We start from the raw sequence: 19,731 nt of genomic DNA, 5'->3' as shown, positions 1-19,731 counted from the left end.
ACTCAATCGGTACAAATATATATATATATATATATATATATATATATATATAAACTCCTTGCACATTTTCTGTTCAGAGCATCTTCATATTCCAAACAGACACAGGAACACTGCAGCACTCACAAAACATATTGAAACGAAACGAGAACAAAAGACTGAGACGAAAACAGATGTAGAAATGAACAATAAAAACATCAAAGCCAATTAATTACACTCAAACAACATATGTAGAAACCCAAATCAGAGACAAAAGGCTTCTTTAAATATAAATAAAACAAAAACTAGATATTTTCTGATACTTAGGTTGTCACAATTTAAAGCCACATGTCATTTATTTAAGCAGTAAACTGTGTGTGCCTGTCCTGGACCCACAAGTTAATTTTTTTTTATCAACCCTATTTCCCTGTTTTTGTGTCTAAGTGACTGATGGGAACAACAATCTTTGACATTGGTCCAGTATTAAGAGAGATCGCTGTAGTCGGCAGCGGAGAAACAAGCTGCAATGTAAGTTAATAGGGCAATTGTGCACCTTCAATTTACGTCCACAGAAGTGCTTGTTTTGCCACTGACAGGCTCAGATTAATATTCTGAGTGCTGTGTCTGACAGTGTCTGACAAAATTATGGAAAGGATTCTTACAGAGATAGTCCTTTCTGTTAAAGAGTAAGATCCTTTTTTTAAACATAAATACATCCGCTAAATTGCGTTCCATGTAAATAAACAGTAATTTTAGCATCGTAAAATACACTTCATTTACAGTTGACAGACACAAAATAAAACTATCAAAAGCCGTTTTGGGTCGTCTTTCCACTTTTCCAACCATCACAACTCTAGTTTTGGTTGAAATAAACACACAGTTTACAGATTTCCATGTGAAAATATGTTGGCTCTATACACACTAAAAGTGCTGTTTTTTAAAATGGAGTCTGGTGAGTTTAGCGCTAGCGACCTCAGAGCTTTTTTTGGTTAAACAAAGAGGATGTTACTCTTTAAAAAAAGGTCTATCTCTGTAGGGATCCTTTCCATAATGTTGTCAGACACTTATAATATTAATCTGCAAGAAATAAAGCAATTTTAGTGGACGAAGTCGACAATGCACATTTGTCCTATAGAATTGCATTGCAGTTGAAAAAACCCAAAGTTAAAACACTCCAATAAAATGCACCACAAGAAAATAATGAAATTTATGCGTTGGAGAAGTCAGAAAGTAAAAATAGCAAACTTGCAAAAAATGTGCTGTACTGGCACCTTTAGCAGGAATTTTAACATTATCATGATCATTTTAGGTCTATCTTCATCAAATACGTAATCCCTGAAAAAATTAAAACGTGTGTGCGCAACAGTCTAACATCTTGAAAATATTGGATGCACTTATGTACAATAAATGTAGGATTTCATGCTTTAAAAAGGAAAATAGATTTGGATGTTCGGCTAAAAACTCAAGTGTACATATTTTACACCACGGTTGTAATTTTGATTCTGAAGTTCTAACTCTTGAAGCGTACAGTACACAAGAATAACACTGCCAATAATATCATCGCCTGTATCGTTCTGCAAGTATAAAAAATAGAAGTATATCTTGCGAGTCACACGTAAAGTTACCATGACCGAGAAATGCTCTTAATGTTTTGAATGTATGAAACTATTTTTTTGATTAATTTCATTTAAACAACACATCAGCTCCGCCTTCTTCGGCCAGTGAGAAGCAGTGAAAGAATGGAGGGAAAAGTTGCGTTGTGTGTAAAAATTTAGCTTGCAAACAAAGGGGGGGTAAAAACAGCTTTTAAAGGTGGCGGACAGGTCAAAGTTCACAGTACGTGTGGTCACGTATACTGCAGTGGGCGAGGTCTCTGATGTTGTCCTGAGGGAGATGTGGAAACGGAAAGAACAATTCACACACACTGTCATCAATTGGAGCAAAATTAAAAGGGAAGACCAAGGGGGAGGTAAAAAAAAAAAACACAGAGAAAACAGGACTAACCTAACAAAAGGCATAAAAACAGAGAGAGGCAGATCCTCCAGTTTCACATTGACTTATTCAATGCCAAGAATCGTGCAATAACATTTGTACATCTGGCGCTTAACGGAAACCAATCGGTGCTGCCACCGATGACGCCCGTCCAAGACTCCAAACAAGAGGACGTACAGAAGCTTGTCCAACCGTCCAAGACAAAACTCTGCACATGTATTGGGCTCCAGTAACTAGAAATGGTCCGATTCCATTTTTTCCTTCCCAATACCGATTCCGATACCTGAACTTGAGTGAGTCATCACGGAAAAAGAACATAGATGAACTACTTTAAAGTAGATTTTCTTCAGGGCTAAACTATGTGGTATTGGATCGGTGCATAAACTCCGGTACTCTCCGATACCCATACCGGCATTTTAGACCGTATCGGAGACTATTCCGACACTGGTATCGGACTGGTCTCTACCAGTTACCGCAACAGCCCTCGTAGACTTTTAACAGAATGTGTTCTCCAGGTGCACGAAAGTGTTCACACAGCGAAATCTCCGTATCCCGTGGGACAGAAGGCAGCACTTTGGAGCGTATCGAGGCAGTTGACGAGGATTAGCGTGCCCGTCAGGTGCTTCCACCTCTTGGTGATGGGGTTCCTCATCTTGTCCAGGCCGAGGTGGAGCTCCTGGATCACGTCTCGGTAGCTGTCCCCGACGTGGGCGGCCCACGTCAGGAGGAAATCGTAGGCTGGCTTCCACATGGACTGAACGGTTGGGATCAGGGTGAAAGACAGAGAGGAGAGGATGGACAGAGAGGAATACTTTTAGTGGTACGAATTTGCCAAAATGTTAACACATATAGGCTAAAACACCTAGGGTTGGGTACCGAAAACCTGTGCTAATATATGTAGAGCTGGGCAATATATCGATATTATATCGATATTGTGATAGGCGACTAGATTTGGTCTTAGATTTTGGATATCGTAACATCGTAATATGACACAAGTGTTGTCTTTTTCTGGTTTTAAAGGCTGCATTACAGTAAAGTGATGCACTTTTCTGAACACACCAGACTGTTGTAACTGTTCTATTATTTGCCTTTACCCTCTTAGTCATTATATCCATATTACTGATGATTATTTATCAAAAATCTCATTGTGTAAATATTTTGTGAAAGCACTAATAGTCAACACTACAATATCGTTGCGGTATCGATATCGAGGTATTTGGTCAAAAATATCGTGATATTTGATTTTCTCCATACCGCCCAGTCCTACTAATATGGCATCGGTGCCTAAATGACCGGTATCTACCGGCAATGCGGATTTCGGTGCCTCATATCCAGTCAACTGAAATGCCTGCGCTTCTCTCTGATGCTCCGAAACGGACATTACGGTCAACAGAAGCATCGCTGCACTTGACGCTATAGTTAACACTACACTTGGCAGCAGGTAACGTTAGCCTTACATGACCGTTAGCTAGTAGCTGGATTAAACATCGACATGGTTTTTGTATATTCCTGGAACTCTGCCGCGCTCCTCTATCCCAACACATTCTCTTTTGGCGTTTGTTAGTGACGCAAAACGTCTCCTTCAGCGTCATATTTAGACCATCTGGGTCAGGACGCTTGGCGTCACTTTTTGACGCTCTCGGGACTCCCGCTTTTTGGCGTTCTGGGTCGGGACGTACATTTAACTGATATGCGGCACAAGAACGGGACAGTTAGGTTACGGAAAAGATCGTTGGTGGGGTTATAAAATGTACGTTTGAGTGACACGCGGGACAAGAACGGGACATGAACCCCGTCTCCTGGGGGAAAGTCCTGTGTTGTTTGACCCATCCACCCCGCCCCCCCCCCAACCTACCTCTTTAAAGCTGTTTCATGCTTCTTGCGTTCAGCGCGGTCGGCGCGGTGCGGACGGCGATATGACGCAAATGCGTGGGTCTGATCTCCGAGCCGTGCCCTTTCAAGATTCTGTAACAATGTGGACACGGTAGTAGAGGCCGCAATCAGTATGAAAGACCAGACGGTTCGCGGCGACCACGCGGCCGTCCGCTGCGCCCTGACAGCGCTGAACGCAAGAAGCATGAAACAGCTTTTACACAGGTTTTCGGTTCTTTCGTACTACTCTCTACCGTTGTCTCTCTTAATACTGCGTCATCTTACAGCGCCGCGGTCGAGCTCTGCCCGGTGCGTTCCATACAGACGGGTGATTTTTCCGTCGGACACGTCGACGCTGAGAGACACTGACCAAGCATACTGTACGAGTTGGGAGTGACAACGGGTTGTCTGTCCACCCACATGCAGACAGGTCCCCTGTTTTGAAAACCTGTGGCGGTACAGACCCACCGTCTCTCTCACCTCATTGTCCAACAGGCCGTTCTTGTCGCGGTGCGGAGCCTCGTAGGCCTCCATCTGCTGTCTGGACACTCGAGCAAGTTTCTCGGCCAGTTCCCTCCAGCGGAACGCCACCTCCACCGCCGTGGTCAGCAAGACGAAATCCAGGACCAGTCTGGCAACCAGACCCTGGCAGTCCATCTTCAGCAACGCCTGATGGGGGAGAGAGAGAGACACAGCAAACTAAGCCTGAGAGTTTTTTGATACATGAGCAGAAATATTTAAAGTGCTGCAGGGTTCAACATTAAGTTGTTGTTTTTTCACTTGTAAATCCTACTTGCCTGAAGCTAATTTTTTTACTGGCTCCTAGAGAAATAGTTGTTGTTTTCACCAACAAAAAGTTCAAAAAAAGTTTGAAAAAACATTCTATTGTAACCATCTAAAAAGTGAATTTTCAAAAACATATAAACATATAAAGACCAAGAGGTGGGGGATAAAATCCTGTGTCATTTTAGATTGCACTAATATATAGGCTATATGCCTTCTGGAAATTCAATTTAGAAAGTGTTTCTATAGATAAAATAGCATGTCTCTTGATGACAATATCATATCATATCTGATGGTTGATTTTCAACATTGCATCATATCATTAATTAATTAATGGGATAGCTACATCGTAATCGGTATAGGAACCATGTGGACCAGTGATTCCCAAATCGAGCTCCAACCTATTGGACTTCTAATCCCATTTTCTGGTCCAGTGGTTTCCAACCTTTTGGTCTCAAATGCCCTTTAAAACGACAAAGTCTCCGCGTGTGACCAATCTTGACAGGCTTCACATGTCGGTGTATGAGTGGTGAACAGGTCAGCCAAAAGGGAGTTTTCCTTCTCAAAACAACGTGATATCATGACTCCACGTAAACATACATGTCACTTTCCTATAGCCAAGTGGTGTGTAATCTGTATGCATTTTGAGCTAGCCGTGTGTATGTCTACGCTGTATGCAGCGGACAGTAGTCTGCAACGCCACAGTGTAAACATACACGCCAGTGGCACTTTCTAAAGCCACATGGCTCGTTAACGCGAGGCTACGTGTTATCGCGAGGCTACGGTTGGGTTTAGGAACGTCACACGCAGGGTTGGGTTTAGGAAAAGAAGAACGGGGTTGGGTTTAGGATCCCCCGGTCTCCTGGGTGAAAGTCCCGTGTTTGACCCGTCCTCCACCCCGAGCAACCTCCCTACGCGGATTTTCGCCCTTTCATACTACTCGCAACGGCGTCAATTCGTATGCAATCGCAAGGTCGTGTAAGTCAATGGAGGCCCAATGGCGTTGATAAACACGCTAAAAAACGAGTATGCGTCTTGATAACACGCCACTAATGGTATACGAATTGGCATGTCTTACATACGCCACTTCATGACATCAGTCAGCTCAAAAGGCTTCATTTGGATCATTTCTTAGAGGCATTTGTGTAGAAACCCCCAGTTGATCATCACATTATCCCTAAAAAAGAAACGGTTACAGTCCTGTTTGTCTGTAAACTGGCTGCAGGGGCTGAATAGCAAACATAAAGAAAGAAACAACCTTGTTGATGGGTGAGTGAATTAATTTAATCCTTAGGCCCGTAGTTATGACCCTCGACTGCATGCTATAAATACGTTCCTACTCAGATAACCCGGTTACATGAGGGTTAGAAAACACTCAGCATTAATAAGAGCAGCTGACTGGAAAGCACACTGCAGGCAAGATTTGTTTTTTCTTGAAAAGAAGCAAAGAAAAAAAACGCAGTGTGTGCATGTGTGTGTGTGTGTGTATCCATCCAAAGATAATATGTTGGTTCAGAAAAGCAAGGATCACACACACACACACGAATGCACGCACACACACACACACACACACACACAAAATTAGCAAGCAAACACATTCTGTAAAATATGTGTGTGTGTGTGTGTCCATCCAAAGATAATATGTTGGTTCAGAAAAGCAAAGATCACACACACACACACACACACACACACACACACACACACACACACACACACACACACACACACACACACACACACACACACACACACACAAAATTAGCAAGCAAACACATTCTGTAAAAGATGTGTGTGTGTGTCCATCCAAAGATAATATGTTGGTTCAGAAAAGCAATGATCACACACACACACACACACGCACACACACACACACACACCCACAAAATTAGCAAGCAAACACATTCTGTAAAATGTGTGTGTTTGTGTGTGTCCATCCAAAGATAATATGTTGGTTCAGAAAAGCAAGGATCACACACACACGCACGCACATGTCTTATACATGTCGTATCATTGCTTTATTCTATTATTCTTATTTTTGTAGAAAAAGAGAGAGAGAGAGAGAGAGAGAGAGAGAGAGAGAGAGAGAGAAAGAGAGAGAGATATCCAGTGCTAGATCCGGGGCTATTTATAAAACATTCGGGGCTGTAGCCGGGGACGCCGAGGCCTAACGACGCCCACGATACGCAGAATAATGCGGGGAAACACATTGCTCTGAAAATGAACTACTTGGTCGTACTGTGCCGCTGTCTGAAATAAATAACGTTGTCACTGTTTTCGTCTGTTCTTGTCATTCCAACTCAACAGTTTCCTACTGGCTTCAGAAGACCAGACCCGAGGCCAGCGTTGCTCGAAGCTCTTCAGAGAAGATTTGTCTAATGGCCTTCAGACGGACGCGACAGCAGCATCCTGAACGCCCCCGCCGCGTTATCCGGCTCGTCTTGACTGCTGATTACTCACATCCACGGGAGCACAGGAAAAGTATGTTCAGGTTCTGTGCTTTATTTTTTTTATGTAAATCACGTCGAAGATTCCCCCGAGACGCACGCTGAGGAAGTGTATGCTGTCGAACGAGTTTTTCATTTTCCAATATGATAAAAATCAAGGTAATTTATTGGAGCGCAATCAGTTTCTACTGATTCAGCCTTGCTGTCAAGGCAGCAACGCCAAAACAGAAAAAAACTTACGGAAGCATAAGGCTGCCACGGCACAAAAAGACAAACTTATCCGCGTCACGTTATTACGTGAAAAGTTTAGTCCAAGGCACTTGGTCATCTTCATCCGACGCATTAAGGCATACAAGCCTTCGTCAGGGAGTCAACAGTTTTCAAACAGGAAAAGACTTTCTTATAAGCTCTCAAACCACCAATCAGAAGCCTCCATTTGGCAGAGGCAGGTTTAAGGGTTGCAGTATTCTACAAAGACCACTAGATGTCCTTCTTGGTGCTTAATAGAACAGAATTTGTCGTGACTACACACAAAGGTTACATACAATGCATGCATCGCTACAGCACATATTCAAAATAAAGGGTATGGTTTACAGGAAGACACTAAAATCAAGTTCTTTTCGTTCAGGCCTGGGCATCTAGTAGCCTGCAGTTTGTCAATCCAGAAACTTTCTCTCTGGTTTAGTTGTTTTTGCCTGTCCCCTTTCCTTAGTGACAGTGGTATACGGTCAATCCCACAGGTCTGTACGGTAGATGGGAAAGATGTTTTTCACGTTTTAACAAGATATTTGCAACATTCAAACTTATCAACCCTCATTGAAAAGGGCACTTTCACACATCTTCTTAAATGTACCTTTTTAAGGTGTTTGCATTAGTGCTGTCAAACGATTCAAATATTTAATCGCGATTAATCGCATTAATGTCATAGTTAACTCACAATTAATCGCACATTTTTATCTATTCTAAATGTCCCTTGATTTCTTTTTGTCCCATTATTTTTTCTCATTTGAATGCTCTTGCGATGATAGCTCAGTTCACAACGACAAAACACACACATCACTTTGGTCTTCTCAATGGAACCATTTGGCAACTTTTTAAAAGTCAACTTTCCATTCAGAATCTTATTGGCATCCATTTCGGCGTCTCGCGCTCGCCTTCCACCCAAAATGTAACGTTAGCCTACTACTCTTTGGCCGGCTCGCTAGCCCAAACAAGTGTAGTGTTGTTTAGTTTCCGGTCTAGCTAGATCCGGTGTGCTGTTGTACAAACTACAAAGTTTGCTAGGCCAAAAAGAACGTTAATCTCGCGATAAAAAAAATTGACGCCGTTAAAATGGGTTTGCATTAACGCAGTTAATAACGCGTTTAACTGACAGCACTAGACTGCATATAACTGATCCCCGTGTGTTTCATATCAAAATGTTCTGAGCGACGTGTGACGAGATATTTTGGTGCTAAAGCTGAAAACGTTGACGTTGGCTTTTTGAAATTCGCTCAAATCTCTTTTGAAAACAAACCTTAACTTACGATGCGTTGTACGAATTGTTTCGGTGCTTGAAGTGACTTTACCAAAGTCTTACAGGCTATACTGTGTATAATTAAAATAGTAAATAAATGTCTGAAATGAAATTTTCTAACATCGCTTTTTGAGTCAGTGTTGTCAAACATTGTTTGGACGCGCCGGTGGGCCTTTCATCTTTCGAGGGTTAAGTTATAACGAGAACATTTTCTTGTTATTTTTTAACGTGATCATTCGTTATAACGTCATAAATAGTACATTGTCTTGTTATAACTTGATAAGTTTGTATGTTAAAAATATCTTGTTATTACTATAAACCTTACAACGCAATAGGTTTTTCTGTTTTCTGGCAGGACTACGCTTCCGTAAAAACACAAGCAGATAGAAACTCGTTTTCCTTCTGTTTGTTGGAGAGGGAGTTAGATTTTTAAGGGTCATGTGACACGTGCCAGTGGCATGTACTTCCATATGCCAATATTACGTGCCATATGCCATATCAGACTGATGTCATGAAGGGGCGTACGTATGACACGCCAATACGTATGCCATTATTGGCGTGTTATCAAGACGCATACTCGCTTTTTAGCGTGTTTATCAATGCCGTTTTTCCTAAACCCAACCAGTTCTTTTCCTAAACCCAACCAGTTCTTTTCCTAATCCCAACAGTTTCTTCTTTTCCTGACCACAACCCGCTTGTGCCGTAGCCTCGCGATAACACGCCACTTGGCTTTAGGAAAGTGGCACATGCCAGGACACGCCACTTTCGGCTGCCACATGCCACTTAAAAATCTGTGTTACTGGTTTGCTGACATACATGTGCATACCAACTTTGCACCATTTCCCTTTTAATTTATTGATGTAAACTCTAAGAGGCTTTTTAAGTCTTGCATAGTAATGTACGTCCTCCAGAAAAACCTGTAAATTGAATTATGTTAAATATTGTGATTTCTTTTTTGGCCCTTTGTTGAAAGGAAACAGGCCGAACAGGTGCACAAGCAAATATTTTATTAATCATAATTATTTACTTGCATAATGTTTATGATGCGCAACTTTTTTTTATACATTTTTGGTATCGGTTTGGTATTGGTATTAAGTAAATCTAAATCTAAAGCTGTAACAGATGAATGTAGTGGAGTGAAAAGTCTAATATTTCTCTCTGAAATGTAGAGGAGTAGAAATAGAAAGTGGCATGAAAAGAAAAGACTCAAGTAAAGTACAAGTACCTCAACATTTGGGACAGTACTGGAGTAGATGTTCTTAGTTACATTTCACCACAGGATATCTGCACTTTTAAATGGACTAAAAAGTTCAATACTTCACAATACAGTCGGATGAAATACCTTACATCAAGGAGTTTCGCCGTTTTAAAGGTCCAACGTGTGGGAATTTCTCCCATCTAGCGTTAAGATCATATATCGCAATCAACTCTCTCGCGCCGCGCAGTTCAAAGTAGGTATTACAGCTACGGTAGCCGTTCAATATCCTTTTTCTTTTTCTGGGCGAAGGATAAAAAAATAAAATTGTGATTTTGAATACGTGTGGTCCTCCATGTTTCCTTCTTCAAACTTGCCGGCGCTGGGAAGCTACGATACCCGTTAGCAGCATTAGCAGCACCTTGTGAGTTTATCATGCGACAGAGAAAATGCGAACAGCGGAGCAGTATGTCCTTTATGTCCCTTACCGGCTAACGTATTTCAAGATGGAGCACGAATATGGAGCGTCTACCCCAGTTCATGCAAACGCAAATGTCAAATTTCAAGCCAACAGGAATACTTGGAATTGATGGTGGTGGTAAATATTCATGAAAAAGAACAAGTTTGTGAACGGTAACAGATTTTGATAATGAACAACTGGACCTTTAAAAGAACAGACAGGGAGAACCCTAACATGGTCGTATAATTTCCATTCAAGAGAATAATCTATGTTTACCCTTCAGCTCTGCAATAAAGTGAAATTAAGGTTACTCTTTACAAACCAAATGGATGATGAAGATGATGAATTATTTGGTTTTGAAACAGACACCGTACACCTGCCTCCTTTTCTCTCTCTCTCTCCCTGTCTGCTTCTAACTCTCTCTACCACCTGGCTGACACGCACTTTGGCCTTCTACTGCGATGTCCTCAATCTGCCGATCCAGGTCAGAGGTGCCTAAATTCCTTCACACCACGGCCAGAATGTATCTGGAGTGAAGGCCACCGTAATTCCTGTAATTCTTACGTGTTTAATTAAATGAGGAAGTTTTAACAGCACTGCCGTAAAACTCAGATGAAGTACTTTTTTTAGCTGCACAAAATGTTTGTTTCGTAGTCATTGTGGTTAGGATTTGACAGCACTTTCAAAATAAGAGAGTAGAATAAGCACGAGCATGTCAAATGCCATGGCGGGCCAAAACAAAGAGAGCCCAGGCCTTGGTTTAAAAAAAGACCCGGTCCAAACACACACACACACAGACATACACACACACACACACACACACACACACACACACACACACACACAACACACACAAACAAACACACACGCGAATGCACACGCATGCACACAGACACGCACGCACGCAGACACACACACGGACACAGACACACACATGCACACGCACCCACACGCGTTGCACATGCACACAGACACACACACGCAGACACACACACACACACACACACACACACACACACACACACACACACACACACACACACACACACACACACACACACACACACACACACACACACACTCACTGCTTAGTCACTCACGTAAGGTGAGCCCAGGAACATGAATGGATGACACGCTAGATTTCCCCGGAGACTCTTTTTCCCCGTTTCTCTCTTTCTTCTCACGGTCTTGTATCACTTTTTGTGCACTGTGAAGTTAAATGTATCTTACCCGCATCATATTTAGTGTGCTGTTTTACGTTTATAAAAATGAGTCCATCAAGCTAGATTTCAGAGGGAAATATTGTACTTTGTGCTCCAATACATTCATCTGACAGTCCTTTTTTGGCAACCAGGATAATTCTGACTTCATTTTATATAAAAAGAAAAAAAGCCTATTCAGGAATTCTGGATTATCCAATTCTCCTGGTGAATTAACTTGACATATGACAACGTTATTGCATTTACAAATCTCTCCATGAAATGCCAGAATGTAGAAACAAATGCACCACAACACATTTCCTTTTTTATCTCTGTTCCTGTTTCCAGTCTGGTTTCAGTCGATGTTTCCACATTAATAACTAACAACAGTATTCCGCTCTGAAAAATAGAAAAACAGTCTGCTCGGCGAGAGACCAAAGTGTCTGAAAAACATGAGGTAGCGGCGACCTGCAGGAAGCCCCCGAAGCAGACGGACAGATGGGGCTGACAGCTGACCAGGCGGCTGTCAGCGACGGGAAGGAGGGAGGAGGGGGGGGGAGGTGGAGCGGAGGCAGATGATAACACTGACGGAGAGAAAACAGAAAGAACGGCAGAGGAAGGAGGAGAAAAACAGCAGGCAGAGAAAAACCCTTATATCTATAGGAGTCTATCAGTCAACTGATGCAACCGGAGTACCGTGCCCGTCGCTTACTTATGGTGCGTTCAAATCAACTCGGGCGTGTTGTAAGTTTTGGGCACAGACAAGGAAAGTGCGGGGGGGGGGAGGCATTTCCCACCGTACCCCGTGTCCGCTACGCCGTTGCCTGTCACTCCACTCAGGAGTAGTCGGGGGAAAGCGAGACAGTTATTCGTCAATAACTTTGGGTTCAACATTGGAGGGGGGTTGAGATCTCCAACTATCTAGGGAGGTTCCGGGACATGCATGAATTGAAAAAAAGAGACAAAACCCTCGTAAAAATAAAACCTTGAAAAAAAGAGACAAAAAAACATTGGAAAAAAAGAGACAAAAACTTTGGTAAAAGCGCCAAAAAATAGCTCAAACAAGGTGAAGAAATTTCTAAAAAAAAAAGGCGACAAAAACGTCGAAAAACGCGACACAAACGTCCAAAAAAGCCCAGAATGGCTTATCGGAGGGGTTGTAACCCTATGGTCACGCCCCCGGTGTGTAATGGCCTTTACGGTTGACTTTTAGGACTAAAGACCTTGGTTTTGGACGAGAGTCTACAAGCAGGGCGATTGATGACGTCCCCCTGCATGCAGGAGTGCTTCGCCGCGCCTCTCTGCATAGATCTATTATTAACCAACGCTCCCCTTGGCCTTTCAGCCACTCTCCTCTCGCTGACAGGCACACTCTCTCATCCGTCCTCTGCCTCTGTAACCCGAGCCTCAGCGTTAAAAAGATCTGCCGGGGCCGTGTCGGATGTCCCCTCTAGGCCTCCAGCATCGTCCTGATCAATGCCTGCTCACATGTCACATGAGAACACCTGTCGGCCCGCGTGGAGGAGAAGGGGGGGGAGAGATGTTGGAGCTGTTCTAAACCCCGAAACACCAGCGGTGGAAGAAGAACTCAGATCCTTTACTTCAGTAAAAGTACTAATACTACATTGTGAAAATGCTCTGTTACAAGTAAACGTCCCGCAGTTACAACGCTGCGACAGCTTGCCTCACCTTAACCCTTGTGTTGTCTTCTGGTCGACCATGCACTTGTCCTTCTGGGTCAAAATTAACAATTATTTTCACCGTTTTAAAAAAATTATATATATATATATATATATATATATACAGTACAGGCCAAAAGTTTGGACACACCTTTTCATTCAATGTCTTTCTTTACTTTCATGGCTATTTACATTGTAGATTCTCACTGAAGGCATCACAACTATGAATGAACACATATGGAATTATGTACTTAACAAAAAAGTGTGAAATAACTGAAAACATGTCTTATATTTTAGATTCTTCAAAGTAGCCACCCTTTGCTTTTTTTGATAACTCTGCAAACCCTTGGTGTTCTCTCAATGAGCTTCATGAGGTAGTCACCTGAAATGGTTTTACCTTCACAGGTGTGTGTTGTCAGGGTTAATTAGTAGGAATTATTTTACTTTATTAAAAAAAAAGCAAAGGGTGGCTACTTTGAAGAATCTTAAATATGAGAACATGTTTTTGTTATTCTACACACTATATATATTCCACAAACATATGTTCATGTCATCTGCTTTGATAGTTTCATGAAATCTAGTGATCAATGTAAATAGTCATGAAAATAAAAAGGAAACGAATGAGGTGTCGTCCAAACTTTTGGCCTATCATATATATATATATATATATATATATATATATATATATATATATATATATATATATATATATATATATTCTGATACATTTCACATTTTCTGAATGTTCACACTTTTGATGTGTGATGTTCACAATTTTTTTCGTCACTTTTTTCAATGTTTCTGTCACTTTTTTTCAATGTTTTTCATGTGATTTTTCACTAACTCCAACTTATTGCCAATAGTTTAACACGTATTTTTGGAATTCGTGGTCAATAAATTGAATTTATAGGAGATTATACCTCATTTTGAAATGATGAATGATTTCGACTAATATTAGAGGAACGCTTGTTGGTGGAGAATCACAGACGTGTGTATGTTAAAGTTTAGTCAGGATTTGAAACCATTTCAATTTTTTTCAAATGCTATAAAATTGAATACCCACAATTCAATGAAAGTAGAATTCGAGGACTTGCAATTGCACTTAATTTGTTGAGTAATTTGGTTAAAAAGAAACCCATGTTTCTGATATAGAAGTTTTGACCCGAGGACAACATGAGGGTTAAGATAAATTTACTCACAAATGTTTACCAATCTGTTGTCCATAATTATCCATCCACCACTGCTAATTATAATTTGGAAATCTGTGTTGTCCCTACAGACATTGCACCAATCGTTTTTTTTCTTACAGATTTGTATTTATTATTTAAAGAGGAACAGCAACCACAATACTAACCTTACCAACTATTATAATAATAATAATAGAGGTATGATTAATAATAGTTTCTTGGGAGCGTTTTCTGAAGGATCTTCACCAGCACACACTGGATGCTGGTCACAAAGATGCCATTTCCCTTTTTGGTGAAGTGCACTCCGTCTGCCAGAAATATTTTCCTGTCAAAATATCTCAGGAGGGGATGTTCAATGACTTCGCCGCCAAAGTTGCCAACAGCCTTTCTCATGCATTTGTTGACGGTCTTCCTGTCGACGTTGACCCTCCCTGGCGGTCCATTTCTCCACACTTTCCGCTCGTTGATACAGAGTATATAACGTCGTCATTGATGGAAACTCTGCATTGAGCTCCATCAATCTCCTCACTCCATTATGGATGCAAGTTTCTTGGCGGTCATGCCGAGATCGTTGCCACCAGCGTGGACAACCAAGATGTCAGGGGGACTCTGAGCGTTTGACAACTCTGCATAAAAACGGGGGAGGACGCCACTCCAGCGCATGCCTCCTTTGCCAAACCAATCAACTTTGGCATTAAGTCCGAAGTTCTCCCCAAAGTTCTCATACGCTGCTTCCTCCCCTCGTCGGATATAACTTGACCCGATGATCCATATCTTGGTTACTGCTTTTGTCTCTTTTTTGTCCTCCTTCCTCTGAAATGTGACGTGGATCACAGTGAAAGGGGCCTTTTCAGAGGTACTTGGTAGCTCTGTGTCTTTCTCCTCTGAATCTATGATCATCCTTTCTGGGGAGGAGATCTCCGGGATTCTGCTGTTGCCCTCTGTCTCTTTTTTGTCCTCCTTCCTCTGAAATGTGACGTGGATCACAGTGGATGGGGCCTTTTTAGAAGTACTTGGTAGCTCTGTGTCTTTCTCATTTGAATCTATGATCATTCTTTCTGGGGAGGAGATCTTTGGGATTATTTTGCTGCCCTTTGTAATTTTACGGTAAGGCCTTTTTATCAGAGGTCTACCTTTACAGATCTTCCTCCTCTTCCTTTCTGGGGATGAGATCCCTGGGATTCTTTTGCTGTCCATTGTAATTTCACCGTACAACCTTTTTATCAGAGGTCTACCTACACAGATCTTCCTCCTCTTCCGTACAGGGGAGGTGCTGTCTGGGCTTCTGTTGCTACTCTGTGAAATTTCAGCATAGGCCCTCTTTCTTTTTTCCAGAGGCTTGATGTGGGCAAGTCTAGATGTATCCTTGTCAGATATTGACAATATGTGTTTTGGACTTTGAGTCCAAAATGAGGATCTTTTGGATAACTGGTTTTCTGAGGGTGGCTGCTGGGTTGGCTCAGCGTCAACCTCATCTGAGCTCAGACTTTGCAGACAACAGAAGTCCATCAGATGGCTCATTGTAACAAAAGGATGTTGCAACACTTGGCCGGGTGTTATTCTCTGAGTAGGATCCAGCTGCAGCATCTGCTTGACCAGATCCACAAAGTTCTCCAGGTCAGCCTTATCGCTCAGAGTGTCCGCTTCTGACAGACGCCTGTCTGGCTTCAGCCGGACTTTCTTCAGATCATCCAGGGAGCCGAACAAGCAGTCGATCCACGGGATGCGTCCATACTCGTGTGGCGTCATGAGTTTCCACATGTTTGGCCAAGTCTTCCGGTAAAACTGACTCGTTTTGAGTCCAGTGCTGAGGAAGTACCCTGGCAGCTGACCCTGAGTTTGCGTTATCTTCCAAATCATCTCATAGTCACAGCTCCCAGGGTAAAGCGGGAAGCCTAGGAACAGCTCGGCAGCAATGCAGCCCAGGGACCACATGTCTATGGCCTCGTTACAGGAGAGACCCAGAACGGTCTCTGGAGCCCGGTACCACTGGTGCTGAATACGTGAACCCTGCTCTGCTTTTGAGGCATCGCAGGCGGAGCCAAAGTCAATCAGTTTTATCTTTAATGGCTGCCGTACATGGTCCACCAGCATAATATTCTCAGGTTTGAGATCTGAATGAGCGATCCCTAAGCTCTTCAGGAACTGCAGAGCTGTGTCCACCTGATGTAAAATAGGCCGGACGTCTCTCAGGGGAAGTGACGAGGTCGGTCTCATATTCACAAATTCCTTGAGATTCATGTCCAGCAGTTCAAATTCCTGGCAGAGATGTGCTTTGTAGATGAATGAGCTGTCCCACCTTACAAAGTGCCACATGTCTGGGTCGAACGCCCTCAGCTTTTGCAGGATGGCATCCTCTTCTTCTGCCTCAGACATTGAGCGTTTCTTTGTTATCTTCACAGCCACCGTATCATTGGTGGCTGCCTTAACACACTTGGCGACTTTAGCAAAGGCTCCTGGTCCAATTAAGTCCAGGACTAAGTAGTCTGAAGACTCAGAGGAGAGCCGGCTTCCTCTTATGACTTGGAGGTCCGTGTCCAAAGAGGCAGCAGAGCAGGACTTCTCAGCCATTTTATAATGGGAAACCTGCTGCTTGTAACTCATAGCTACAGGTTAGGGAAGCTAGTTTGAATGAGACAGTTAGAAATGCCAACAGCTTATCCTGACTTGTGTTCTGCACACAGAAACAAAGGTCAGTTGACTGATATGGTGAAGATTCCGGTGTACGATGTGTTGGCTGTATTCTGGAACGTTTGGCACTATTGTGTCATATTCCACTGAACACTCAGGTAATGCCAGGAGAAATGCCAGAGCAGGCGGAATGAGAGTATGGGGAAACGTAGCAGAAGATATTGGTTTTTAAACCAAAACATAGCAATGGAAATGTAGCCTATGTAATACGACACCTCTGTCAACGAGCAGAAGCTTTTTCTTAGCTTAGTTAGCAAATATGATGGCACCAAGTGCCAATGGAAGTCTATACTTTACAGTAACACTTGACTTTAACCCCCCTATTTAGCATTCATAACGTCGCTTTCAGGCAGACAGTCATCGTATCTCCATATTTCGTCATTTTTATATTTTCTTCATAAATCAGTGCTATTGGTCAACCTCAATGTCTGCCTCTGGGTTTTACAAATATTTAAACAGTGACGAGGTGATTTCGTAGCCACTCTCACTCCCTGGGTTCCGCACTATGATACCTTCCAGTTTATAGTCATTGATTCCCATTCCCCAGTCCGTTGGTCCCCTTGAGATGAGATAATTTCATCCCATCCCATCCTTTCCTAAAACGTCTGTTAATAAAGCGCACCTGAATTTGTATCTTGGACACCCTAGACTAACACATTGTGTAGTTTAACCACAGTGTTTCTCCGTGATGCTTAGACACTTTCATGAGGAACAATGTAAAGATTTGTGTGTGTTTTTGTCCTTAAAAAAAAAAAAAACCTGTCCTTGACTCATTATTGAGAGAATGAATGCCTTGTTTGTTAATCGATGATTTTGAAGCCAGTAACGTAGGACTGTTTTATTGACTAACGCATATGTAACGCTGAGAAGATTTTGTGATTCAAGCCCTTGTAACTCACAGGACAATGTTCCTGCTGCCTGATGACAATTTACTGCTGTCACAGGACACACACACACACACACACACACACACACACACACACACACACACTAGTGGTTAACAATGGGTGTAGTGCAGCAGCAAACTGAGCAGTAACTTTTTGCAGCAGGAAAGTTTTAAATGCAGCTGCACATAAAAATCCAGGAGTAAAATCAAAGGACAACCGGTTTAAATTTTTTTTTAAACCAATCTACTTTTTTTTCAATAAAAACTGATGAAAAGCAAAATACTGGCCTAACTGAGTGATAGATCTGCTGCTGATATTAGAGGAGTAATCTCATATGCAAACTGCCCAAACCAAACACCCAAACAGCAAATACATTTAGATTTGGAAAACACTTGGAAAAATACTTTCACTTAAGTAAAGGGTCTGAATACTTCTACCACCGCTGCCTTTAACTCGGGTGAAACATTATGTCAGAGATGAATTCCATACAATGGGTAACCATATATGCGTGTGCTGCAACACACGTGGACAAATCTTTCCATCGAGGTCAACAGAAACAAGTTTCTATATCGTCCTTGATGATGAAAGTGTTTCTGACTTCAGAAGAAAACTGCTGTGAGGGTTAGGGTTAGGGACATTAGGGTGTGCTCGTTTCATTTCTTTTTCCAGTAAATGTAAAAAAATAAAAAAAATGGAGCCCAGAGGAGTCAAGGATGGAGCCTGGTTCAGAGATAAGAAAGCCAAGGCCCTCTTTGTGAACACAGTACGTTTAAAAGCCTCAGCAAGAGTTGAAGGTATAGCCGCCAGAGTAAAAGCCTTTTTATATAAAAAAAAAACATAAAAGCATGCCTCCTTTGCTTTGGACTTTGTGAGATTATGGGGAGGTTGCACCACGTACAGCCAAGCAGGGAGCTGCTCTGGATAACAGTGCAAGGTAAAAAAGCACTAACAGCAGTAAACAGTTAAGGAAACTGTGTCCGCACTCGGACACTTTTTGGCTAACGTTCTATCAGAATATCTGTTTAAATGTGAATATAAATGCCCTTGTAATGTTTTCCGTTTATTGAATGGTGTCAAACTAAAGTGTAACTTCTTACCTTTCTAACAATTTATTGTTTTAACCATTAAACTTTGGCTTTTACTTTACAAGAGCCGGCTGGAGTAAGCTAACGCCGGTGAATTAGCCGCGCGCTACACTTTGCCATACTCACACCTATCTCCCCGCTGTAAAAACTTACAGGGCGCTTAAAAATTACTAAATCGCCCAAATTAACATCAATGCTGCCGACACATCCGGGACCGTACTTCTGTTCTTCACAACAAAAGACGAGCTTCAACAACTCCAAATGATGCAGTAAAAGCTCCTTAATGCCCACTTTGAATGTAAAGCGTCGCTCAAGAGTTCTCACGGCTTTCTCTCATCAAAGTCACTTTCGTGCACTACTTAGACATGTAAATGTCCATGTACATATATGAAAATTCACACCTAGATTCTTAGATGTGTGTAAATTAATTTGCACTTTAAAAGACAGGGTATATCCGGATACAGCCAATGGCTGCGAATGGTGTCCGAACATGGACACAGTTACTTAACTGTCAAAGTTCCATTTAGCAAGGCACTTGACCCCCCGGCTGCTCCGGTGGCCACGCTGAGCATGTTGCCGTGACAAAAGTGCATGCACGCTTCATCAACTCTGCCTGGATGAACAGCAGTTGGCAAATGTACTTTGCTAAAGTACTTTTTGAATAATGGCATATGGCGAGGGAAATGTCTCGGGACTATTTTGCTTCCCCCAGGGTGTCGGTGCTGTTGGAGAAGAAAAACACATCGAGGCCGGCGTGCATTTGCT

At 42.3% G+C, this 19,731-nt stretch overlaps 1 protein-coding gene across 1 annotated transcript in view; it reads right to left on the bottom strand.

The window, feature by feature from the left end:
• Positions 1-873: 873 nt before the first annotated feature.
• The window catches only part of LOC120554200 (SH3 domain-binding protein 4-A-like), a 32,222-nt gene continuing 13,364 nt past the window's right edge, over positions 874-19,731 (bottom strand). Inside the window, exons 4-5 of the mRNA XM_039792931.1 lie at positions 4,321-4,509; positions 874-2,722 (exon numbers count right to left, since the gene is read on the bottom strand). Coding sequence (XP_039648865.1) covers positions 2,498-2,722; positions 4,321-4,509 — 414 coding nt within the window. The 3' untranslated portion in view covers positions 874-2,497. The remainder of the gene's footprint in view (positions 2,723-4,320; positions 4,510-19,731) is intronic.

This window comes from Perca fluviatilis, chromosome 24 (assembly GCF_010015445.1).
Source record: "Perca fluviatilis chromosome 24, GENO_Pfluv_1.0, whole genome shotgun sequence".
Classification (NCBI taxonomy): domain Eukaryota; kingdom Metazoa; phylum Chordata; class Actinopteri; order Perciformes; family Percidae; genus Perca; species Perca fluviatilis.
This window is presented reverse-complemented; position numbering and strand designations above follow the sequence as displayed.